The sequence below is a fragment of the Seriola lalandi genome, unplaced genomic scaffold (genome assembly GCF_002814215.2).
Source record: "Seriola lalandi dorsalis isolate HSWRI2012SDOR001 ecotype SW California unplaced genomic scaffold, Sedor1 jcf7180002053574, whole genome shotgun sequence".
Classification (NCBI taxonomy): Eukaryota; Metazoa; Chordata; class Actinopteri; order Carangiformes; family Carangidae; genus Seriola; species Seriola lalandi.
In genome coordinates, this window is record NW_019524127.1 from 186,251 (window position 1) to 210,948 (window position 24,698).

The 24,698-nt window shown below is 40.7% G+C and overlaps 3 protein-coding genes across 13 annotated transcripts in view; 2 read left to right on the forward strand and 1 right to left on the reverse strand.

Annotated features, from left to right (window-relative positions):
• The window catches only part of csde1 (cold shock domain containing E1, RNA-binding), a 13,125-nt gene extending 8,528 nt beyond the window's left edge, over positions 1 to 4,597 (forward strand). For all 9 annotated transcript variants that reach the window (XM_087172666.1, XM_087172667.1, XM_087172668.1 and 6 more), the window contains 8 exons: positions 639 to 746; positions 914 to 1,092; positions 1,207 to 1,319; positions 1,417 to 1,536; positions 1,644 to 1,822; positions 1,957 to 2,120; positions 2,206 to 2,338; positions 2,970 to 4,597. In XM_087172666.1, the coding sequence (XP_087028792.1) occupies positions 639 to 746; positions 914 to 1,092; positions 1,207 to 1,319; positions 1,417 to 1,536; positions 1,644 to 1,822; positions 1,957 to 2,120; positions 2,206 to 2,338; positions 2,970 to 3,017 (1,044 nt within the window). In that variant the 3' untranslated portion in view covers positions 3,018 to 4,597. The remainder of the gene's footprint in view (positions 1 to 638; positions 747 to 913; positions 1,093 to 1,206; positions 1,320 to 1,416; positions 1,537 to 1,643; positions 1,823 to 1,956; positions 2,121 to 2,205; positions 2,339 to 2,969) is intronic.
• Positions 4,598 to 4,602: 5 nt separating this feature from the next.
• Positions 4,603 to 7,357, reverse strand: rassf11 (Ras association domain family member 11). Its single transcript, XM_023401295.2, has 2 exons — positions 6,974 to 7,357; positions 4,603 to 6,879 (listed from the first exon to the last, which is right to left on the reverse strand). The coding sequence occupies exons 1-2, from the start codon at positions 7,074 to 7,076 to the stop codon at positions 5,552 to 5,554; spliced, it is 1,431 nt and encodes a 476-aa protein (XP_023257063.1). The 5' UTR covers positions 7,077 to 7,357; the 3' UTR covers positions 4,603 to 5,551.
• A 5,011-nt stretch (positions 7,358 to 12,368) lies between these two features.
• Positions 12,369 to 23,496, forward strand: ampd1 (adenosine monophosphate deaminase 1 (isoform M)). Of its 3 annotated transcripts, XM_023401271.2 has the most exons (16): positions 12,369 to 12,518; positions 14,745 to 14,753; positions 15,623 to 15,788; positions 15,979 to 16,132; positions 17,229 to 17,394; positions 17,489 to 17,708; positions 17,950 to 18,079; positions 18,701 to 18,895; positions 19,275 to 19,406; positions 19,547 to 19,710; positions 19,829 to 19,955; positions 20,198 to 20,361; positions 20,625 to 20,745; positions 21,709 to 21,882; positions 22,697 to 22,807; positions 23,097 to 23,496. In XM_023401271.2, exons 1-16 carry the CDS (start codon positions 12,497 to 12,499, stop codon positions 23,250 to 23,252), a joined length of 2,211 nt encoding a protein of 736 aa, XP_023257039.1. In that variant the 5' UTR covers positions 12,369 to 12,496; the 3' UTR covers positions 23,253 to 23,496. The 3 variants fall into 3 exon arrangements, with proteins under 3 accessions (XP_023257039.1, XP_087028799.1, XP_087028798.1); XM_087172673.1 differs by lacking the exon at positions 14,745 to 14,753 and having other exon boundaries at positions 12,370 to 12,518; XM_087172672.1 differs by lacking the exons at positions 12,369 to 12,518; positions 14,745 to 14,753 and adding an exon at positions 15,349 to 15,406.
• The last annotated feature ends 1,202 nt before the right edge of the window (positions 23,497 to 24,698 follow it).

Consider the following 24,698-nt stretch of genomic DNA (forward strand, 5'->3'; position numbering starts at 1 on the left):
ACAACCTAGTGAAAATAAACAACTCAGCTTTTTCTCCCTTTTTTTTTTTTTTTTTTTTTTTTTTGGAAGCTTGAATTTAAAATAGTTGCTAAATGTTTTCACACTCAAAACAGTTGTAGTAATTTAAGTGGCAGCAAGAAAACCACAAATGATTTATACAGCATAAAAAAGCCTGTCCTGCTGAATTTATAGACATACTTTTCATCATCTTTTGTTGGGAATAAATGTGAAATGATCTCAGTCAGTCGCGTACTGTGATTGGTTCAGGTGATAACTCTGAATCTGGGTATTACAGGACTGTTCCCAATAGATGAAACTACATTAGTGATGGGTAATTATGCAGCCCTGCATTAGTAGGCTGTAACTCGGCGCTGTCGCAGTAGACTAGGCTAATGCTAACCAACTGTGCTGCTATTGAGTGATGCACTGCACACACTGGTGCCTCTCGTGTGCTTGTGTAGGCTATCTGCACATCATCCTCTAATACACTTTTATGTTTGAGGCATTTAGTAGCTTAAACGAGTTTTGTTGAGAAACAAGTGTAGCGTTGCTGAGAGACTTCATTGGCTGGAGCCAGCTGGATCAAACACTGGTGATGCTCAGGTGATGAAGGTTTTGATGTGTGGCCTTCTCTGCAGGAATCTGAGGAAGGAGTGATTGCATATGAAGACTGTGGAGTGAAACTCACTGTGCCATACCATGTTAAGGACCTGGAGGGAGGAGGTCACCCACAGGTCGGAGACAAGGTAAACTGCTCAGTGAAGGGACTTAAAGTAGTGACCTCAGCTGTTGCAGATACTGCTGAAGACATGGGCATCATGAGGTCTGTAGCAGACCAATGCTGCTACTATTGCCACCTTTTTAGTCTTTATTTTGTCTACACCGTATGAAACTTGTGATGCTTGTCCTCTAGGTGGAGTTCTCTATCAACGAAGTGAAGCGAACCGGCCAACAGAGCGCTGTCTCCATCAGGGTCCTGAACCGTAACGCCTCCAGTGCCAAGAGACTGCATGGATTTGTTGCCACACTGAAGGACAACTTTGGCTTCATTGAGACAGCAAATCATGACCAAGAAATTTTCTTTCACTACAGGTAGACGTTTAAGTTGTAAGATGCGTATTAAGTTGCTGATTTTATTTATTAATAACACCCAAAGAAATGTTAATTGATATCTAAGTCACGGTTCATCTGTGCTTTCTCCTCCAGTGAAATGTGTGGAGACTTGGAGAACTTGGAGCTGGGCGACACAGTCGAGTACACTCTCTCTAAGGGAAAAGGAAACAAAGTCAGCGCTGAGAAGGTTACCAAAGTGGCTGCAGGTACGAGGGGTTTAAGTCTTAACTGATTTCTAATATGGCAGTTTCAGTTCTTGCAAATAAAAGCTATGTGCAATCTTGTGTTTTCCCTCCTTTTTAGTGAATGGCATTGGAGATGATGTTGGTGTGACAGTGATGATGGGGAAAGTCATCCGTCCTTTACGCAGTGTAGACCCCTCCCAGACAGAATACCAAGGGCTTATTGAAATCACAGAGGAAGGTTGGTGTCAACGTATGATGGCACTTGGAAACCCAAGATTTTAAAGCACAGTTTTTCTTTGGGGGAGGGAAGTTGAGCTGACATCACCCCCTTCTTGGTTGTTTCAGGTGGAACTAAAGGCCAGAATTATCCCTTTGGAATCATGGGTATGGCGAACAAGGCAGATTGTCTGCAGAAAGGAGAACTTGTGAAGTTCCAGGTTTGCACAGTCGCTCAAACTGGACAGAAGATGGCCTGTAATGTAGTCCCTCAGCGTAGAGCCATGGTGGAGTGTGTCAAAGACCAGGTAGGTTGTCGGTTATTAATTTACAGTTTCATTATTGTTTAGAGCACTTGGTTTCTACAGCGCACGTGACACTGCAGTGAAAGGCTCCCGATTTTTAAACCCCTAAAGTTTTGCTTTGTTTTTGTTGCCCCCAGTTTGGCTTCATCACTTATGAAGTTGGTGAGAGCAAGAAGCTGTTCTTCCATGTAAAAGAAGTGCAAGATGGCCTGGAGCTCCAAACCGGGGATGAGGTGGAGTTCTCAGTTGTCCTCAATCAACGCACAGGAAAATGTAGTGCCTGCAACGTGCGTAGAGTCAGGTAAGGACTCCACCCGGATACATGCAATCCAATTTTTGGTCTCGGTGTCGATGTTTTAATTCTTATTACGCCCCTATCACGACAGCGAGGGGCCAAAACAGGTGGTGACCCCTCGTCCTGACCGTCTGGTGAACCGACTGAAGAGCATCACCCTTGATGACGCCAGTGCTCCTCGCCTGGTCATTGTAAGACAGCCCCGCGGTCCTGACAATTCAAAGGTACATTTTGCCTGTATTTTAATTGTTCTTTGAGCAGATATGTCATTTCACTGTCTAATAATTAAACGATAGCTTCAAATAATAATTTGATTTTTTTTAATGTTAAATATTGTAAATTTGTTAATGAATTAAGACTTTTATACTTCTGTATGGGTATGAAATTTAAGACCACTTTTCCATTCATTATTATTATCAGCTGTATGTGCAGAATACTTGTTAAAGTACTTGAAAAATCAAGGTGCTTTATCATGAATGTTAAAGACTTACTACTTCATTTTTTTTAATTGGCCATAATAGCCTAATACAGACTTAAAAGTCAACCTTTCATCTGCACTGAACGCAGCAAAGTTGGCTGTGATATCATTAGTGGTGTCTCATTTTATTGATTTCTTTCACACATAACGAGCTACGAGAACCAATATGAAGCTTGTGAGACTGGTGCTTAGCTGTTATCTGAAAAACAAACGACGCTAGATAGATAAATAGGCTGAGGGGGAGGTTGTTGTGTAATATTTAAAATCAGATCAGGTTTTTACATTGTCCTTCCATAAACCTTCAAATCCCACTGGATAACTTGGATTTGGCATGAAATATAAGCATCAACATTCACAGTTTGTCCTCTCCTCTGTAGGGCTTCAATGTGGAGCGCAAGACTCGTCAGCCTGGTGTCATCGACTGAGCAATACAGAGCCCGCCCCGTTCAGTGTTGGTGGGATGCTGTCCCGTAGGGCAACAGCAGGAGATAAGGGAATTTGATTTGACACATGCTTGTACACACAAACTCACACACAGAACATACACACACATACAGTAATCGGCATGTGTAATCTTTGTCCCCATCGATACCTGCGCGGGAACTTTTCTCATTCCACGGTTCCCTGCCTCCCATGTATGATGTACTTGATACAGAGTCCACACTGCAGTGTACATGGGATCTCTGAGTGTGTGTGTGTGCGTGTGTGATGTACCCTAGAAGTGATTATAGTGTGTAATGGAGGTATTTGTTTCTGAGGGCCTCGTCCCTCTAAATCAGAGTGATGACTGTGTGGCTGTCTATGTCCCTATCTTTTTGAATCTGCTTTGACTGGAATTCTGCACCTGTAATCTGTCCAATAGTCTGCCTGGGTGAATGAGTGTGACTGTTGGCATGTCTTTGAGCTTCTGCTCCATTTTTTTTTTTTTTTTTTTTTTTTTTTGTCTCATATATTTGCTCCTTTACCCATGGAAACTTGAAATGGATTCATTATCAAAGTTTCCACTACTGTATGCTTTCCTAAAAAAAAAAAAAAAAAAAAACGCATAAAGCAAAGCAAAGTTCCCTCCATAAGGAGGATCATATTTCTCATATGTGCGGGCTTAAACTGAGGATTCTTCTCTGCTCCGTTTTTTGAGCAGTTTTAAAAATGCTTTATTGAAGAGCTGAAGAGAAAGCATGGTGTGTGTGTGATGTATGTGAATGTCAAAGTAGTCGATCTAATGGGATTTACTTTACCAATCTGGAGCCTTTAGATACCTTTTTGGTATTCACATGCTCCACTTAAGCAATTTTTCCCAGGTGCAGAATTCCTCGTGGCATCTTATATCTGCAGTTCTTTTATACTATGTACTTTTTTTCTTGCACATATGTTTTTGCTTTTTTTCCATTGAAACTCAATCTGCTAATATTGAATTAAGTAAGAATAAGGTGCCTAAAAACTACAAGCAAAGTGAAATGAAAAAAAACAAAAAACAAAAACAAAACAAAAAAACAAAAATTAGATGTATCCTCTGTTCCCAGCCAACCGCCAAAATATTCAGAACAATCTTAGGGTGGCTGTCTTTTCTAGTAGAAATAATACTGATATGCATCCCAAACCTGTGGGTTGAACTATACTGTATGTAATGTGTGCTTTTTTTTTTCTTTTTTTTTTTTTTTTTTTTTTTTTTTTTTTTTTTTTTTTTCTTTCTTAGTGAAAGTTCAAACTTCAGATATAATGAAACAAATTTAACTTAAAGGAGAAAGGTAAAGTATTAGAAATTCAGTAAAAAAAAAAAAAAAAAAAAAAAACATTAAAAAAAACATTAAAAATCAGGACATCAGTTATTGTGCTCTGGAGACATGTTGGGTGAGCTGTTGTGCCTCTGCACATTAAGTTACAGTCAAAATTAATTTCAACTTTAGAGATCACCGGGTTTCAGTTGAACCACGTACAGAGGTTCTCATGTACTTTTGTTAATGGTCTTGAATGAAACAATTGAATTAAAGTTTTATGAAAATCATGAGCTGGTTTGTATTTGTCTTTTTATTTCAGAGAGCGGCTGCAAATCTGCTTTAAGACTATTCTAAGAAAATTATAATGTAGCTGTGAAAACGACTCATTGACATGAGGGCAAGAAACAACCCAGATATTTTCATTCAACATTATAAAACATTAGACAGGTTTTATAACAAACACAAAGGTACATAGTTGAAACTAACAGAACCATCGTGCCACATCGAAGAACAATAACATCCAGGACTTCTCAGCAGACGACAACATTTACAAATTCACCTGAGACAAAGCTTTCAGTCCAGTCCTACTTTCTTTTTTCTTTTTCTTTTTAAACTGAACGCTTGCATTAGCTCTGAGTCGCACAGAACAGGAAAATGCATCATCCACAGTCCATCTCGGTGCCATTAGAGTTCCTATTGAGGTCAGAATCCCCATGATGCACAGATGAAGCGCTGTCTGCCAGACAAAGCCGGTGCAAGGACATTTATTTGATTTCCCTCTCCAGTAAAAGGCTTTTAACATGTACAATTATATAGTGTTCCATAATTGACTTCAACACAAGGTCACATGGGCTGGATACTATTCATAGTTGCCAAGAATCATCTACCTCCAGGTTTAATTATAAAATAACATTTGAATTTGTGACTGCTTTTATGAGGTTAAAATGTTGCAGTGAATGGGTTGCATTATTTAAAAAAATAAAATAAAATAATGCTCTTGGACCACAGGGTCTCACCTCTGACATGGAGCCTATTCAATCACTAGGGGGCTCACCGAAGGCAACAAACTGTGAGAGGACTGGGCTCGTGTGGAAGTGAATGCACCACAGTACTGGGGCTCCATTCCAGCCACATACATACAGGAAGTCTTGGGTACAAACACTCAATACAAGTTAAACCCAGAGGATTGGAGCCCTGCGACGTGAGGAATTAAACTGGCACAAAGGAGCATTCATTAGATTCTAAACCTTCGTGCCGCCCAGATATATAGTCAGTTCAGAGCGGTGAATCACCTTCTTTTTAGTCTGTAATTGAGAGCTTTGGGCTTCAGACCAGCGTGTCCACCACTCCCTGAGCTCTGCGGGACCCGTGGGCCGCCGCTCTTTCATCTGGCTGGGAGAAACTAGAGCATGAGGAGCGTTGAAGTCTTTTCTGGGCAGGAACTTCCTGTTAACGTTTACATCCCCATCTGGATCAGATCGTTGGCGATTCGCGTACTTGGTTGAAAGTTCAGTGGCGGCGTTTGCACCGGCTATGGAAATCGTCTCTGAATCCTCTCCAGCGACGCTTTGAGAGGCAAAGAAATCCAGCCCCTGTATTTTGTGCTTGTACTCCTCCAGTGTGGCCTTGCAATCAACAGCCTTTGCCCTCATCTCTAGGAACTGACACTGCAGATCTTTCTCATAACCTTCCTCTGCCTTTAATTCATTCTCCCAAAACCTTATCAGCTCCGTCTCTTCTTCAGCCGTTCTCTGCTGCGCTTCCTGCTCGGCTCTTTTGGCCCTCTGTTTCTCCTCCAGCTCAGAAATCTGTTTGTCTATGAGTGCAATCTGGACCTGTAAATCCTGCAAACAGCCGAGCCGACATATGACGGTCTCTCTCAGGCTGTTCTTCTCATCTTCAACCGTAACGCAGCTTGAGCTGAACAGGTCGTCGGCTTTAGCCTCTTGATTTTTCTTGTAGTGTTTGCTTTCTTTACCTCTCGTCTGACTTCCCATGCAGCAGGACGTTTGACGATCCAAGTCTGACTTGAAACTTTTCTCGCCTCTGACTTTGCCTCTGCTGCTTCGACCCAAATTGTCTTTGTCAACACTGAGACAAACATCCAGAGAGGTACGGTTCTTTTTATCGGTCCTCTTACTGCTTTCCTTATCGCAGGCAGTACTGTAGACTTTGCCTTTCCCCAGACTCTCCAGCCATTCCCAGGCCTCCTCCATGAGCGTCAGAGACTTTCTTTTAGGCCTTTTCACTTCTTCCTTTTGCTGCTCAGCTTCCTGCCTCAAACAAGTCAACGGCGGCAAGCTTTGGCGATGCAAACTAAGTGAACCGCTGCTCCGCCGCATCCGAGCCCCTGCATCTTTTCTTCTCAGTGGCGGGCAAGGTTGGTATCTGCCAACTTTTGTTCTGCTCATTTCATCCCAGACAGAGGCTCCGTTGTGGAGCAGTGTGAGCTGGACCTCCCTGGCCTGCTCACCGTACTTCTCCAGAGTCTCCAGAAGGCGTTCGTTGGGCGTCATGCACCGCTCAAAGTCTTTGAACTTCTCCCGTAACGTGTAACGTCCGGGCTGACCTGAAGAGAGAGAGATGACCGTGGTTACCAGCCGGGTCAGCACCGCGTCAGAACATCAATGGTAGCCACAATAAACACACACACATGTACATACCCAGGGCTTGAGCCAACGCTATGACCACGTCTTGACATGTTGTTTCCTCTGTGACTCCACAGACCACGCGTGGGATACCGTCCACAGACACCTTCACTTCCATTGCACCCAGTCTGCGTTTTCCAAAAAAAGACACTGGAAGCGTGTTGTGCGGAGGCTGTTGTAGGGGAAGTGGTGGAGACAGCTTAAATGACCCTCATTATGATCCACTCTAATCTGTCTGCCCATCACGCGCTGGTCGAGCTTCAGGACAGTTTCAATCACTGTCTACAGTAAAAACAAAAAGTAATTAACAGAAACAAAAACCTTAAGCACAGTTAATGTTAAAGAATAAACTATCGCAGGGACCTGCCTCTCTGTCCTGTCTGTGGTACCGGTGCTCGGACCTGTCTGCTCAGGGAAGGGGGGGTGAATGTTCTGGTTGGGAGGAACAGTTAAGGCCAATTAAAATTCCTAAGGGCATCTACCACTGGAGGACAGTTTATGATCCCACCCATCTTGCATAGTTTCCATTCTGCCTGAACAAACACGCGGAAGAACAGATTTTGTTTTAGATTTCTATGAACTTGTACAACAACAAAATGTTTTCAGACAGAGCCAGCGCTGATCGTTTTAATCGTTTACCTCATTAATATTCACCAATAATCAGACAAAGTGCGTACACAGCTCCATTACCCTCCCTGTCAAATATTACTCCAATACAAGTGAAAGCTCCTCAGATTTTTACTTGAGTTCAAGTACTTCAGTAACCTGCTTTTAAAAATACTTAAGTATTCAAAAGTACATTTTTTATGTCAATACATTGTTGTGTTGCTCCACAGTTACTACGACAACCTCCTGAATGCACTGACAGAAAACCTGCAGAATAAAAAGCTATGATACAAATTGCCATAAAAACACATTTGAATCAACAAAAGATTAATTTTTTTTTAAGGCAGTGATGAAGTTTGGTCTCGGTAAACACAGCACAACATTTTGAAAACAAAGGAATCTTTTCTAAAATTATGGATAAGTCTCCGGTAAAGAATCTCCATTCGCTAACAAAAAAAACTCTGCTTCATAGAAATGTAGTGGAGTCAAAGACATACAGTATGTTTCCAAAAAAAAAAAAAAAAGCTCAAGTGCAGATTCTTACAAAATATACTTAAGTACAGCACTCAAGTTTTTCCCAGGAGGCATTCTGACATATCACGGTAGGAAAGGTGCAGGTGAAGATTAAATGAATGTCATGAACAATTTTAGCAATTTTATACTACAAGTGTTTGCAGCATTTTTTTTTTGTTTTTTTTAATTCACATCAACAACCAACCTCTTGACCACTGGAGTTTTGTTTTATTTTGCAGTCTGTGTTTATTCACCCTGAACCCATAGCTGTAGCTGTGTGTGTGTCTTTGCTGTGATCAGAACCATTTCCACCGCAGCCTCCGGATTTAACTGGATAAAGCGCGTGTGTGCTTTATTAGCTAATGAGCTCAACTTTTCATTCAAGAGAATAAATATTCTGTTTCTTCTTTTAAAAGTTGCACAGTCTCACTTTAAAGATACCGAGCACAATTTTATCTGCTGTTAAAGGCAGCGTCCTGTCTGATCCCTAAGTCACACACACCACCATGACCTCCGCCGTTTGTACCAATCAGCAAGTTCTATTTTTATGGGCTGTCACGCCGTGAGATTTTAAAATGTGAAATTGCTGCTTCTGCTTTTTTTTTTTTTTTTTTTTAAGGAGCAGCACAGTTTAAGAAAACACTGAATCTGTTTTGTTCCTTTTGTGACATTTAAACAGTCTGATGGAACGATCAGGTCATGTATATGTGCAGTGAGCAGTGAGGATCATGCATCAGTGCTGTCTTTAGATCTGGGTGTTCCTCCTTATCGTTCTAACAGGAAGCGTGATTACAATCCAAGCGGCGCACGTAAACATGTTGGACTTGTAAACCGCAAACCAAAGCCGCCACTATCAAGCACATACCTCATTCCTCTGTGATATTCTCAACCTCTATTCATTTAGATGAGGGCTGTTCAATATTTTATGCAGCTGTCAAGATTTCAGATTTCACTTAAATTAAAAATCATTTATTTAGCACAGAGATTCATCTTTTTATTAACAGTGTGTCAGGTTTGGCTTTTCGCTCAGCGTTTGAACAAGTATCTTGATGTCAGAATCAACAACATGTCAACACTTGCAGACAATACAGTGCATGTACGCTGTTTTAACGCTGCTGTCACACGACTGAATGAGGCTGTGGGATCAGACGTTTAAGTTTTATTCCCACATGCACTTGGAGGATCTGTACTCACCCATGAATTTGACACCAGTAATAATCAATACAAAACAAAACATTGTTATTTGACACCAACTTGAACTGTTTATATATTGGAATTACACTCTGGCAGTTCATTAGGAACACCCGGCTCAAAGTAATGCACTCTGATACAGATGTGTTGTGGTGCCGTTGGACTGTATTGCATCATACAGAGAGGTGTTTCTGTTATCTAGCCTCATTGGTGTAAATGCAGAGGACAAAATAATAGAAACACCTGTCACTGCAGTTCAACAGCACCTTACTACTATTTATCATTGGATTATTTTAAGCACAATCACCATTGTAAACTGTTTTACACTAGCTAAGCTGGACTTGTTTGTCATCTGCTCCCTGTTTTTCATTTTGCAGACTATGTGTTGTGTTTGCTTTTACACTAATTAAGTTCCTAGCGGATAAATAAAGTTGTTTTGAGTTGAGTGCACCATCAACTGCAGCCTCCAAAATGATCGTAAAGTTTGAATCAACAGCTCTTTAAAACAGTTTCAACACAAGATGAATATTATAACTGTCATACAAGGAGGATTTATTGCAGGATTGCTACATAAAAACTACTATACATATATATACTGTATAAATTTAGGTGGTTCCTTTTGGATTTAGATGAAAAAAATCCACAGCTTTAATTTTTCATGTTCATGTTTTTCAGCTCATGTGACGTCCAAACTCGACCCAAACAACTCCCACGCTAGAAGCAGGACAGGAGAGCACCTGTTGTAATTTGGTAGTGTCTGACAGTCCGGGTGATGACGAGTAATGCGAGACGGGGGGGGGGGGGGGGGGGGAACTTGGACTCCCTGCTCGAGTGAACCGCACGTCCAGCCTCTCACAATCTCTCAGGCTCATGGTGAGGAACAGTCAGATCTCTTTAGACCAGGAAAACGAGGCTCTTCAGAGAACTTTTCACTGACGGCCTGTGTCAGGGTTTGTCCTCGGAGGTCACATTCACATGGCAGATTGGCGATGGCATAAATCTGAGATGTAGCATTAAAAATGAACGCACAAAGAAGAAATGTTCATCTGAAACTTGTACCCATCAGTGTCAGATCAATTGAGATGAGTGGCTGAATTAGTCAAATATTTGGAAGCTATCCACCTGAAATGTTACTATCTACAAAGGTTTGTCATTTCCTCAAACACACGCTTTTCACAACTTTAAAAATCCTGTCTGATCATTTTAATTTCCGAGGGCTGAACTGACAGACTGCCCGTTTCAAACTTGATCTCTTTAACTAGTTGCGCCATAAGAGGAACTTTGACATTTAGGATCACATTCCCTAAAAATAGACGGCTTGTTAAGTGTCCTCAAGCTACACAGCGTCTCAGGATGAACTGAGGAGCAGAAGTGTGTGACATAAGTGAATGGTAAAAGGTGGGTGAGGGCAACAGGGAATTATCTGTCTCACCAACCAAAGAGATTACTTCCAAGTTCCCAGGGAAAAAAAACTTTTAGAGTTTTTCAAATATACATTTTCGTTGCTCTGAGGAGAACAAATGAAAATGCATTCACCTCCAGTCTAGTGTGGTGACATAACAGGGTTATTTTAAATTCTAATGCAAATAAAGGTAAAACTTTCTGCATTTTAAGATGCTGTAAATGAACTGATACTGGACATTTGAGCGTTTGAAAACCCCCCTCTGATGAAAATCAAGTTTTTATCCTTGTTAACACCCACATGGTGTTTTTTATACAACACAAGACATATTATGAGCAAAAGAGTCTGTCAACAGCATGACTGCATATTTCCACCTTTAACTGCAGTGAACCAATGACAGTCTCATAAAAACAGATTCAGACAGCCAGGGTTTTTGATACATCACAAACCTAACGAACCATTCCTGTCGACTTGTGGGGACCGGGTGAAGGGGGTGCTAAATAAACTTGAAACTTTGTCAGTACAGAGAGAGAGAGAGAGAGCGAGAGAGAGTTAGCATTAGCACAACCACCAACACTGTGTTAGCCACTGCCAGTTACAAGCTATCAAACAATATAAACAAATAAAAGATGCTAACTATGCTAACAGTTCTGACAGGATGCTAAGTGCGCTAAACGCTCTGACAGGATGCTAACTACGCTAACCATTCTGACAGGATGCTAAGTGTTCTGACAAGATGCTAACTACGCTAACCATTCTAACAGGTCGCTAACTACGCTAATCGTTCTAACAGGTTGCTAACTACGCTAACCATTCTGACAGGATGCTAACTACGCTAACCGCTCTGATCCATCTGCTAGTCTCTGGCTCTGGTTTCAACAGACTCCTCATCTGATTCATTCTCTCTGATGTTTCCTCCTGTTTCACTTTTTATGTGGGAAAATCATGTTAAACTAAACATGGATCATAGCAGAGTATTTTTACATAGTTTGAAATATGTCTGGAGAGGAACGTTAAAAAAAAGAATCTGATGACGATATATCAGCGGTCGGTCCACCACTGCAGGGTGCAGACAAAAATCTCCCAACAACAATTAGCGGATTCTTATGAAACTGGATACAGACATTTATAGTCCCCAGATGATGAATCCTAATGACTTTAGTGACCTACTGACTTTTTCTCCTGGCAATATCACTATGTTTGTGTCTTGAGAACTAGGCACAGACATGACACTTTAAATTGTCCAATACCCATCAGCAGTATTTGTATTTTGTGCCTCATGCTAATTAGCAAATAATAGCATGCTAACATGCTAAACTAAGATGGCTAGCAAGGTATATATTATATAATATTTATTATTTTCTTGACACTTTCACCCAACAGCAACAACAATAACCTTTTTTTTTTTATCTGTTGCATTTGCATTGTATAGAATTTGTGTAGTGAATCTGCTCAAATTAACTCATGAGCAACCATCTGAGCACCCACCTACCATGTGTAGAGCAACTTGTAGAGCTATCAGGGTGTTATATAATACAAAGCCCCTCACACACACACATACCCGTCTCTTTGTCTACAATCTGTGCCTGTCAGTGAGCCCTGGGTTGCACATAGACAACTTAAAATAGAGTTGGACACATATGAGTTCCCCGTTACATCTAGGCGTGTCCCATGTGGACACAGCAGGTTCTGGTTACACGTGAGGCAGAGGGAGCTTGATATTGCACTGCCCAAGCTCAGGGCTCCACACTTCCCTACTACAGTGGTCCAGTGGCTGACCACCTTTTACCAGTCCTCAGGGAGCATTTCTCAGGAAGAGCGTCACCATGCCTAAAGTCTTAGTGCCAGGTGAGTGTGGGCAGAATGACTCTGGGGCTTAAACGTGCAAAACTGGACCTTTGTGTCAAAATGCCACCCTCATGTCTGTTTGTTGAGAGCTATGGAAAGAATGGAAGTGAGAGCTCCCAAAACTTTTTTCAAAATGCTTTGAATGTATATCATGTGTAGGGGTCACACTCCTTCCTAATGCAGAATATCAGCAACTGTTCAGATAATAAACTCCCATGTGTTTGCCAGTGCGGCTGTGTCTCTTTAAATGGATGCTACTGACAGCTTTAATGACAGGTTCACTAGGGTTGAAATGCATATAGTTCCACTATGGAGTACACACCAGTTAATGTATAGGCATCACAAGGAGTCATCCTCCCAGAATTGGACATTTCCTTTAAATAAAAATACTGTTAACCTTCACATTTCCTTTGTGTTTTTTGCTTGAACTAAACTGCAGATTTTTGTATATTATTCTAATTCCAACATCTAAATAAGTTTCTCAAGCTCAGCTGTAAGGATTCATGTCGTGTGTATGAGCTTCAGTTAATGAAAATGTCGGAGGTTTCATTAGATGGAGGTGATCTGTCATCAGATTCTCGCAGGTCAAGCGCGACATGCAGTTTGCATTGTGTTCCTTCTTGTAGCATGTCCCCAGTATGAAGAGCTCTATCATTACCGCTATGCTGTTGTAATGGTTGCTAATTATAGGCTTACCTTCACCAGGGCCACAAGGCCACTGGCAACTTCTTCAAAGGGGGAAAAAATAGAAATGCAATGGTCCAAGCAGCTGCCGCCTGAAGAGCTTGATTTCACAACTGATAGGCTTGTATTGATTTCGCAGGTACTGGCGGGGAACGTGTCTGAGACTGTTTACACTTGTCGTGACAACAGAGATTTCACACCAGTTTTGCCACGCAGGCACATTTTTATTTTATCAGCCGGAGCAGGTGTGTGAGGCTGACAACAACTGTGTTACGCTCAAACTGATCAAACTCAGATCAGTCTAATATTAAAGGGTCAGTTCAGCCAAATCACAGAAAACATAATGCTTATCTTAACTGCTTATCTCTAAAGGTATTTAGCCATGCAGAAAGTTTTGTTTATTTACTCAGGTATACAAACCAGATTACTTGGATTTAATGTACAGAAACATTGTCATGAACGCTGCACATTCACAGAACTGGATGACTTTCAATGGGACTATTTTTTTTTTTTTTACTAACGGAGGAGTCCCAATAATAAGCAAAGCTCAATTGTTTTGATGTTGTTGCTGCTCTGAGACATAACCACACTTGTTTTGTTTCCCTCTAACCTGGACACTCCCACACTGACTGGGATTTTTTGCTAACTCACCAGAGGGAGGAAGTAAGTATGGAGCTGGGGAATATTAGCAGAGAGTATGAGAGACAATGTGAAGCATTACAAATGCATGGTTTACTGTATGGATGTGAGATAAGTCACATCCCCAAATATTCTTTTTCCAAGTGCACTTGAATGCAACCAAGTAAATTTGATCTTGGTAAATGAATATCTGTTCCTTAGAAATCAGAAAGTGATGACATTTATTAATCCGGTGTTCACATTTGATATCAGTTCTCAGTTTTGTCTTGATGCTGATGCTTCACAAACACAGCATCACCAATCAAAACTGAACTGAAAGTGAACATTTACATTAATAAATGACTTTTTTCCCAAGTAGCTCGCCGACTCTTCCGCCGTGGGAATGCTTTTTAGTTGCCAAAGCAGCACCCAATCAAATACGTCATTGACCTTCAGACTTGTTTGACTGACCCAAAGGATGGTCACAAACGAGGGGGGGGACATATTTTAACTGCATCTTCACATGCGTGTAGACGTAAAATCGTCTCTGCGTGTGTCATGAAGATGCAGTTACCAGGACTTTGTCCAGCTTTGGTTCAATATTTGGTTCAGCTAAATTCAATTTAACAGTCATGCGTCCTCTCCATGATCCATCCTTACACTGTATGTTAACTTAATCCCATTTATCCATTTACATTCACACTCCTATTTCATTGCTTACAGTATATCCTTGACATATACTGTTGCATGTATTTCTAATCTATGCTCTATATTGTAAATTTACTGATAAATATTATATTATAACTGTTCCTCATGTACCCGTACTGCAGTTCCATATAACATGTTTTAACCCATGCTTTTCTAACACTCTCTTTTTTTGGGTTTCATTTTGGGTGACGCTACTCTCTTGCTGGGCATATTCAGGTCCACAGAGTAAGTATGGAGGGTGAGAAACGGAAACCGACATCACTTAAGTCGTGTGATATGTGCCGTACTGGAACATATCACATATTGGAGTACAAAGCCTTGGCTCTTGCCTAGTAAGTGCATGTAACAAGTAGAGGTTGACCTAAAAAGCAGTTATCTGTCGCAGGCGTCAAGTGATGTCACTCCTGTACATGCGTGTATTGTCCTTGTACTGTATTGTAAGTACTGTTGTTCATAGCTTGGTTCATAACTCCAGTCATGTTGGACTTTGACCCTCTTTTCCTGTCACTTTTTCAGCATATCGATGAATTCTGATCAAATCCGCCTCATTTACATCCATTTAGAGCCACTAACATCCTGATGATGGGGTGCAAAATGATTATAAAATGCAAAACAAACAATGAAAGATGATAAGAAAACTGGGTCTGGAGTTGTACCGTACATACCATTAAGAAAGGTTTTGCTTATCTACTATCTTGTATCCGTATGAGTCGAGCTGACTGTGTGTCTCAGTGCTTCATCACTGTAGTTCTTCTATATGCATGGGACTTTGTGTTTGCAGCCCAGACCGGAGGTCAGAGTTGCAGACGTGTAGTGTCTGCGTCAGTCTTTGGTCATGTATACAACGCATGTGCTGGAGTCTGTACACGTCAGTTTAGGTAAGGTATATGCTTTGTATGTTATAGATGTAGTACGTCATGTGCAGAATTCATTCTTGTAGCCATTGCAGTGATAATCATGCGATGTAGAACAGCACTCAAGTTCTGTTTGTGACTTGCTTCGAAGCCTGTTAAGTTTGGTGCTGCATGATGCCCCCGGGGAGCAGAATCCATTTCTATCCTTAACAAGAACGTGCTTTTGCTTTTGTCTGACAGAGACCGATGACAAGATGCGGGCCTTCGCGGAGGAGGTCTTTGCGTCTGAGACCAAAGACGAGAACATCCGCGATGAGATCTCCATGTTTGATGTGGCTGACGACTGCCCCATCATCCACCATGAGATGGCCCACCATCTGCACACTGAGGATGATGCTGAGAAACGGTAAAGACAGATGGTTATTTATTGTGATTGACCATCTAAGGACTGCTAGGTTCTCTGAAAGAACACTGCAATACTATAGGCCTACCTGATAAGAACCAGGTATATGAGAGAAATTTGATTGGCTAACATTGACAAACATTTTGACAGTGGATGAAGCCATCCACTAAACCTCACCTCTCCTTATCCACAGCAAGAGGCTCCAGCGCAGCTGCACCATAGCCATGCCCGGAGGTGCTGCTAAGGCAGCTGCCTCCAAGGTAGTGTCCATGAAGGTGGAGACGCCCACCTACCTGGAAGTGCCTGACTTCCAGAGAGTGGCCATCATTGGAGACTACGCCTCTGGGGTACTGTGTACTGTGTATTGTGTATTGTGTTTGGTTATTTCAGAAAAATGTCACTGAACATCTCTGTTGACTGAGCGAAGATTGAGTAATTGTTTTAAAGTTTCCTTGTTATTTTACAAGTAAAACTTATTGATTTAATTCCACAGAACCTGAGAGGTAAAACATTTTGTTAAATGTTCCTTTATCAGCGTTAGCAGTTTGTTTTTCATTATTCATCACGTAACTTTTCTTGAACCCTAGAAAAGGTTTTTGGAGAGGACGCTAATATGAAAGTTAATTTGATTAGTTTAGTGAGTGCTCAAGAGAACATTGATTCAATCATAATTTCAAATTGGAAGAAGAAGAAGAATAAGAAACTTTGAGTTGACTTGATCTGACTAGTTTGACATTTACCGCTCACTGTCCGTTCAGTGTCACAATAATAACCAGCTCCCAGTTAGCTTAGCTTAGCATGAAGACAGGAAAAAAAAAGGGGAAGCTACCCTGGCTCTGTCCTGAATGGACAGATATGAGAGTGGTGTCATTGAATGCTGGGCAATATTTCCCTGTTCTTTTATTTAAACAAAGTTAATTATAGAATATTAGTTGTTTTCTTTGAATTTTTAGTAGCAGTCTTTAAACGTTCTCCTCCTATACTACTGCATGTTACAAAAAGTTCCTTAACTAGATTAGGAGTCGAGTTGATGCGGATACAGGAGGTGTTTTAGTGACTGTGTGTCTATGGGTCAGTGACCTCAAATCCTCCCTCCCATGAATGGAGCTCATCTGAGAGCAGGCCGGGGGGTTTGGGTTTCATGGTTGTGGGGTTTGACATTTACGAAGAGAGAAACACTTTGGAAGAGCTGATTGTTATTTCTGCTTTAGCTGACTTAAAACTGCATGTTTTTCTTCTCGGTAGCTGATGACATAACATAATGCATAATATCACGTTGTGCAAGCGACACTGTAATGCAAAATGTCTGAAAAACCAGGAAAATAAGTAATAATTAATCTTCTTATCTCAATATAAACTTAAATAAATGTGTTTATTTAAGATCTTTCTTTTTGCTCAGATTTCATTAATCAAATGTTGTTGCATCATTTATCTGGACTTCAGGTGACCATGGATGACTTTGAGCTGTCCTGTAAGGGTCTGTACCGCGCCTTGACCATCAGGGAGAAGTACATGAGGCTGGCCTATCAGCGCTTCCCACACACGGCCTCCCAGTACCTGCGTGAGATCGAGGGAGAGAGCTATAAAGCTGAGGATCAGCTGCAGCCAGGTGTGGAGAAACGTGGTCATAGACCTGAGGTTTACATAAATGAGCATAATTAAACGTTATATATGTCATATGTCTATCTTACATACATCCTCAGTCTTCACAACTCCTCCAAAGAATGGAGAAGACCCCTTTGACGCCAAGGACCTGCCAAAGAATCTGGGCTACGTCGCTCGTATGAAGGACGGTGTCATCTACGTGTACAACAACGCTGCAGCTGCTGACAAACATCAGCCCAAAGACCTGCCCTGCCCTGACTACAACACCTTCATCGATGATATGAACTTCCTCATTGCTCTCATTGCACAGGGCCCAACGTGAGTCCGTTTCCTCTGTTTTCAACGTTAGAATTGAAATATCTCACTTTTCGAAAATACCCCTGCATGCACTGCACCCTTATCCAGTTTCTGAAAAATGTGTGTCAAGTATTTACCACTTTCAACTGGTGACTTGTTGGCCTTCTTTTAGATGACCCCCCATGGTTGTCTGGGCTATTAAATCATCAAGTCACTTCACAGTGCAGCTCATGTGTCAGTATGCCCTTGTATTTTTTTGCAGTAAGACTTACACCCACCGCCGTCTCAAGTTCCTCACATCCAAGTTCAACGTGCATGAGATGCTGAATGAGATGGAGGAGATGAAGGAGCTGAAGATGAACCCCCACAGGGACTTTTACAACTGTAGGAAGGTAGCCATGAACAGCGTTTTTCTTCTGCTTCTGAATTTGCCTAAAACAAAAAAAAGATATAAAGAAATAATGCAAAATCAATTTGAAGCCTATACTTCTTGCCATCTTCATTTGGAAAATACATGCAGTATGGATGCAATTCCCTCAAAGACAGGATTTTTATATGAGGGGAAATTGTAAAATGCATCTTCCTCCATTGACTGATCTTAAATTCTTCACACAGACTTTTAATGAAGGTGCTGTACAGTAAATATGAGAAATGTAGGTACAAATCGGATTCAATGATTGTTTTGTTTTATGTGTGACATAAAACATACATTATGTTTATATAGAAAAAAATTGGAAACAATAATCCAAGAGTGAAAAACTTCCTTTGAGTACACTGAATGTCAACATTTTATAAAATTAAGTTTTATCATATTAATTTTAAATATATTCACATGTACATAAATGATGAGATGAATATTAGACCTCCCATTTCCCATTTAGTTTTCTATTATTTTCCTCACTCACATGCACCTTGTGTACGCACTCGGCTCCCTCTTGTGTCCAAGCCGAGTTATTACATCACAGAAACCCTAAACCTCAACACTGGCTCACTTCATCCCCTTCCCATTCCAGGTCGACACCCACATCCACGCTGCCGCCTGCATGAACCAGAAGCACCTGCTGCGCTTCATCAAGAAGTCTTACCGCGTGGACGCTGACCGCGTCGTGCACAACCTTAAAGGCCGGGAGGTCACCATGAGGGAGCTGTTTCAGACGCTCAACCTGCACCCCTATGACCTCACTGTGGACTCACTGGATGTGCACGCTGTACGTAACCCGGTGGAAGTAGATTACATGTGAACAGAGTTACCGTGGATATAAATTGTAGGATTGTATACATACTGGTAGGCGACACAATAAATGTATTGCATCCAAAATGGCCTGTCAGGGACCATGTCATAAACCAATCATTTTACCACTGTGTAGAAAAACACTATAAAAACATAAAAACCTAATCAGGATAACAAATATCCTGTTGAGAGAAAATTTAAACATCTCAAGTTTGCATAAGAAATTACCTTTTTTTTCTCAGAAATCAGCATTATTGTGATATTTGCTTTTAGAGCGCATGGATCCGACTGTTCCATCCCCGGAGTCAGCCGTCCTTCATCTAAATCTCTTTTCTTGTGTCTGTGTTTCTCTGAAGGGCAGACAAACCTTCCAGCGTTTTGATAAGTTCAATGCCAAGTACAACCCCGTGGGAGCCAGCGAGCTCCGCGACCTGTACCTGAAGACAGAGAACCACATCAACGGAGAGTACTTTGCCACCATTATCAAGGTTAGTCTCTATGTAAAAAGATATTCTGCTGGCTGAAGATCAATATTCAATATCAATATTACTCTACTGACATCCATACAGTATGATAATACAATCATGGAAGTTTGATCTGAGCCTGTTTTGACCTTTGTGTAAACCAGGAAGTAGCCAGTGACCTGGAGGATGCTAAGTACCAGTACGCTGAGCCTCGTCTCTCCATCTATGGCTGCAACCCCAATGAGTGGACCAAGCTCTCCGGCTGGTTCGTCAAGCACAGAGTCTTCTCCCCTAACCTCAAATGGATGATTCAAGTACCCAGGATCTAGTAAGTGTTCGGTTTCTGCTCTTTCCCTCATGTAATCTGGAAGAAAAGCTGCAAAAGGCTTGAAAGGTGCCTAGAATCCAGATTTCATTTACTTTATTTCCTTCCTCGTCTGTCTCAGCGACATCTTCAGAGGCAGGAACTTCGTGCCCCACTTCGGCAAGATGCTGGAGAACATTTTCCTTCCCGTGTTCCAGGCCACCATCGACCCACTGTCCAACCCAGAGCTCAGCATCTTCCTCAAGCATGTGAGTCAGAAACAGTCATAGCAGCTCAGACACAACACAGACATAAGAGTCAATGTTATCTTCGCCAAAGCCACGAATTAGGTTTATAATTGTAGGAAAGAAACCAAAACATCGACATGAAAGTGGGCAACTGACGTGACCAGACGTCTGGATAGCAAATTAACAGAAGATTTTCATTTGCAGGAAAATGAACCTTTGCTGAAATGTATGTAAAAATCAACCGTTTGCCTCCTGGTGTGTAGGTGACAGGTTTCGACAGTGTGGACGACGAGTCCAAGCACAGCGGCCACATGTTTTGCACTAAGAGCCCCAAGCCAGAGGAGTGGGACATCGTCAAGAACCCCTCCTACACCTACTACATTTACTACATGTATGCAAACATCGCTGTGCTCAACCAGCTCCGCAAGTAAGTGACGTAGTTTCCATACACACAGGTTTGTCTTTGTTTGTATTTACTTTAATGCAGGAATATGATTATTAAATACTTGTTGTTTTTTATTTTGAGTTGTTTCCTCCCACTTTGTATCCATATCCCTGATACTTTCACCTTTTTCTTTATACCTCTGTGAATACTCACAGTGAGTGCATATTTGACGATTACAGGACAAGTTCCTCTAAGAACATTTCTCCTTTCTGTAATATAATACTTGTTTGTCCTCTGCTCTCCAGACAGAGGGGGATGAACACGTTCATGTTCAGGCCTCACTGCGGTGAGGCCGGTGCCGTCACCCATCTGCTGGCTTCCTTCATGACCGCTGACAACATCTCTCACGGCCTGAACCTCAAGAAGGTCAGTCCCCTCTCTCTATGAGGCAGCTCGGATGCAGCGTCTCACTTCACACTTTAATTCAGCTGTACACACACACACACACACACACACACACACACACACAAACACACACAGTGTAAAATCATTTACACATGATCAAACACTAGTTCTAGGTGTCAGACTAGAGGAGCCCTAACTTAAGTTTCCATGCACCTAAAACACAATATGAACATAATAAGAAAAGATTGATGTCATTTCTCTACATATATCTTCTTTAAGGCACATTGGAGATAGATTCATTAAGTTTGGGAAGACACATGCAAAGTGAAGTATTTAAATTTTTTCCCCATATTGTGTCTTCTGTAATTTCTACACCCAGTTCCTGAACACCAACAGAGTAATAACCTCTCATAATGTTGTATAAGGCACTGACTGGTGTGTCTTCCATGCTGGAGACATTAAAACCACTTAACAAAGAATTTTTTTCTTGATATAACCTCATATCTGAAAGTACCAAAATACGTCCTTTAAGGTTATATTGTATTTTCACGCTCTCTGAATAAAGGACCATAAAGACCCCAGTCATAAAGAGGTCCGAGAGGGAGTAAAAGCCCTTTTAAGGTCTAAAGTTTGAAACCCAGATCTGAAATGTTAAGTAACACTTCAGGTTTGCTAATAAGAGTGGTCGTTATCCTGAATCTTACTTCAAAACCTTAAATTTCTTTCCATTTATTGGGTTTAGTTATTGGGTTATTGCACCAATCTTTAACTGACAGCAGGTTTTCTAAAAGAGCAAATTTGTAAAGGGGATATTTGGACAACTGCACAAGTGATATACTAATGTCTTGCAGTTAATACAATAGTTATTGCCCTTTAAGTATTTAAGTCCAGAAAACAAGTCAAAATTCCAGGCTTTGACAAATTGACAGTTGTACATTGACTTGCCACTGATTATCTCTATCTTTCTCTCTCTTACACCACCAGAGCCCTGTGCTGCAGTACCTGTACTTCCTGACCCAGATCCCAATCGCCATGTCCCCCCTCAGCAACAACAGCCTGTTCCTGGAGTACGCCAAGAACCCGCTGCTGGAGTTCCACAAGAAAGGCCTGGTCGTGTCTCTGTCCACCGACGACCCCATGCAGTTCCACTACACCAAGGTCTGAGCGCATGGACAGAAGGCCTTTGATGAGACTGTAGACAATGGTGCACATTGTGCTGCGTATAATGGGCATTGTATTGTGTACTTATTGTGGACTTATGCATTTTAGTTTTCGTGTTTATATTCCACAGGCAAAGTCGTTTACAGCACATCCAAATGAAAATACAATGGAATAGGTTTTGAATGAACGGTCATTGAAAACACATGCACAGGCTTCATACAGAGATGTAATATATGACATTTATGCCCCTATATCAGGACAGATGTTGCCATATATGTCGCCTATAAGGGGATAAATTATTATCAAATATGATATGATGATATAAATATCCAACATATATGAAATACCCGCAGTAAAATGCAAGTTTATCAAAACAACATACTTAAAACATAATTTAAATTGTATATGTTTATATATGATTTTGTTATTAATTTCTTATTAATTTGAAACATACATGTCTACATTTTATATTTACTTATATAAAATCAACATATGTTGACAGGCTTTGGGATGGATATACTTATGTAACATATGTCTACAACTTAAACATACATACTAAACTGTCAATATATGAATTTCCAACAGGTTTCATATGTCATTTTTACATACATAGGCTATGTATAGCTACATGTATGTACACATGTAGGAGATTTTACTTCATATGTACATATATTTCATATATGGAAATTCAATACATGTAGATATATTACATCTGTGTATGGGTAATGTCATATGTAGAGCATGCAGATTTAGATGTGTGCAAGATTAACTGCTTAATGATGTTGATGACATGTGACCTTAATGTCCACAGGAACCCCTCATGGAAGAGTACGCCATTGCAGCCCAGGTCTTCAAGCTCAGCACCTGCGACATGTGTGAGATCTCCAGGAACAGTGTGCTGCAGAGTGCCATGTCTCATGAGGTAATGGAGAGCTTTAAATATGGTATAATTTAAATAAACACGTTTAATAAATATCCAGTAAGATTTTTCTTTCTTTTCATATTGGCAACATCATTGGTGAAAATCTGTATTTGTAGCGGTGCTTCTGCTTCTGCTTCTGCATCTGATAAATACACTCACACTAACCCTATCCTCACACTGTACAGACTGCTCTTAAATCATAAAATAAATAATAAAGTAAAATACATCATGTTCCGTCTAGAGGTGATTTATACTCACACTATAACGTGCTGGTTCTTTTCTGCTTCAGGAGAAGCTGCACTGCCTGGGTCACGACTACCTGAAGGAGGGTCCAGAGGGCAACGACATCCGCAAGACCAACGTGGCCCAGATCCGTATGGCATATCGCTATGAGACCCTGTGCTATGAGCTCAACCTCATCAAGGAGGGCCTGAAGACTGAGTAAACACACTCAAAATACACCCCATTAAAACTCATCTTTATCATGGTGTAGAAAACCTTTCTAAATTTGTTTTACACAGTAACTCTTAAACAAGTGAATCGTAAAGAAACCGGCCTTCTAACACACTGATGTTCTCTCCTTTGCAAGAAGAAACTTGTAAATCTTAATTCTAATCGTCATGTACATTACAGTATATTGGGAAACATCATGTATGAGAATGAAAAGAAATAAAATGTGAAAAAACAAATGTTTCTATGTGTGGTATTTGCATCTCATAATTTAATCAGTATTGCATCACAACACTATTTATTTGACAGGATCGTCAGACGTTCCTCATAACCCTCTGACCTGTGAGTCTTGCTATGACTTATCCATCATCGTGTTTCTTATACTGTCCACTGTGCACTGAAAGAAGTTTTCAGATGGATGTTGATTCCTTTAGAAGTTTCACTGTATAACCACTTGAGCTGTATCAGCAGGATGGGAACATCAATGTGCATCAGTCATGCAAATTTAATGAAGTTATGAGTCTGAGTTGTTGCATAATGCATCGCTTGTACCATCACCTTTTGACAGAGCCTCCGTGATGTCTGCCATTTCCAATAAAGACACACCGCTCATATTATTGAACATCCTAACTGGAATGGCAAAGTCAGCATTTTGCATATCTTAGCAGAACCTTGTTCTATGGCTGAGATATATTTCGAGGTCATGTCTAAAGAGCAAAAGTACATCACAGAGTTTAAGAGTAATATTCCCTTGAGGTTATAGTTTTGTGGCCTATATGATTTGTTAAAATGATAGTTTTCCTGATAAATGGCACCTGCTGTAAAATATACATTTATTGTTACATCAGTTTGAGTTTGGTGAATCAAATGATGTTTTAAACGCTTTCAACGCTTTCAATCATTCTCACGGGACTTTATGAATGAAAATAAAGCCCCGGTCATGTTCATTAACTTGTGGAGTGGCGCCGGTGCCGTTTATAACACAGTGTCTATATTTCCCAGGACACCTGAAGACAACAGTATTTGTTCATCGTTGACAGCTGCAGGAGTTGATATGATGACGTCTTCCCTCCTGAATCGGGAGGATTCAAACACTTTCACACAGTCTCAGTTGCGTCAAGTTCGATGGAAACCCGGAGAGTTAAACCGGAAGTCAGGTATATTGTATAATAAACTGCTGTAAATTATAGATGTAACAGATTTGGTATTACTCTACGATTAATTGTGTATATATTCCTAAAAAAATAAAAAAGATAAACATTTACTTACAAGTAGGCAAAGTAAGGTTTCGGGTAAGCTTATATTGCTTTAAATAAATAATAAAAAAACAATAAAAAAAAAAAAAATTATTGTTTACTACCATCAACTGCTGTGCAGTTTGAACTGACCATATTCTAAATAGCAATTAATCACTAAGTTATTATATAAAGTGTGAGTTAGA

Bases quoted from the DNA above. Each gene is read 5' to 3' on its own strand.
- ampd1 (XM_087172672.1), top strand. From the start codon at position 15,364: ATGTATACAACGCATGTGCTGGAGTCTGTACACGTCAGTTTAG. The intron at 21,883-22,696 runs GTCTGAGCGCAT...TAATGTCCACAG, and splicing joins TGCAGTTCCACTACACCAAG to GAACCCCTCATGGAAGAGTA. The intron at 22,808-23,096 runs GTAATGGAGAGC...TTTCTGCTTCAG, and splicing joins AGAGTGCCATGTCTCATGAG to GAGAAGCTGCACTGCCTGGG.
- rassf11 (XM_023401295.2), bottom strand. From the start codon at position 7,076: ATGGAAGTGAAGGTGTCTGTGGACGGTATCCCACGCGTGGTCTGTGGA. The intron at 6,880-6,973 runs GTATGTACATGT...CTCTCTCTTCAG, and splicing joins AGCGTTGGCTCAAGCCCTGG to GTCAGCCCGGACGTTACACG.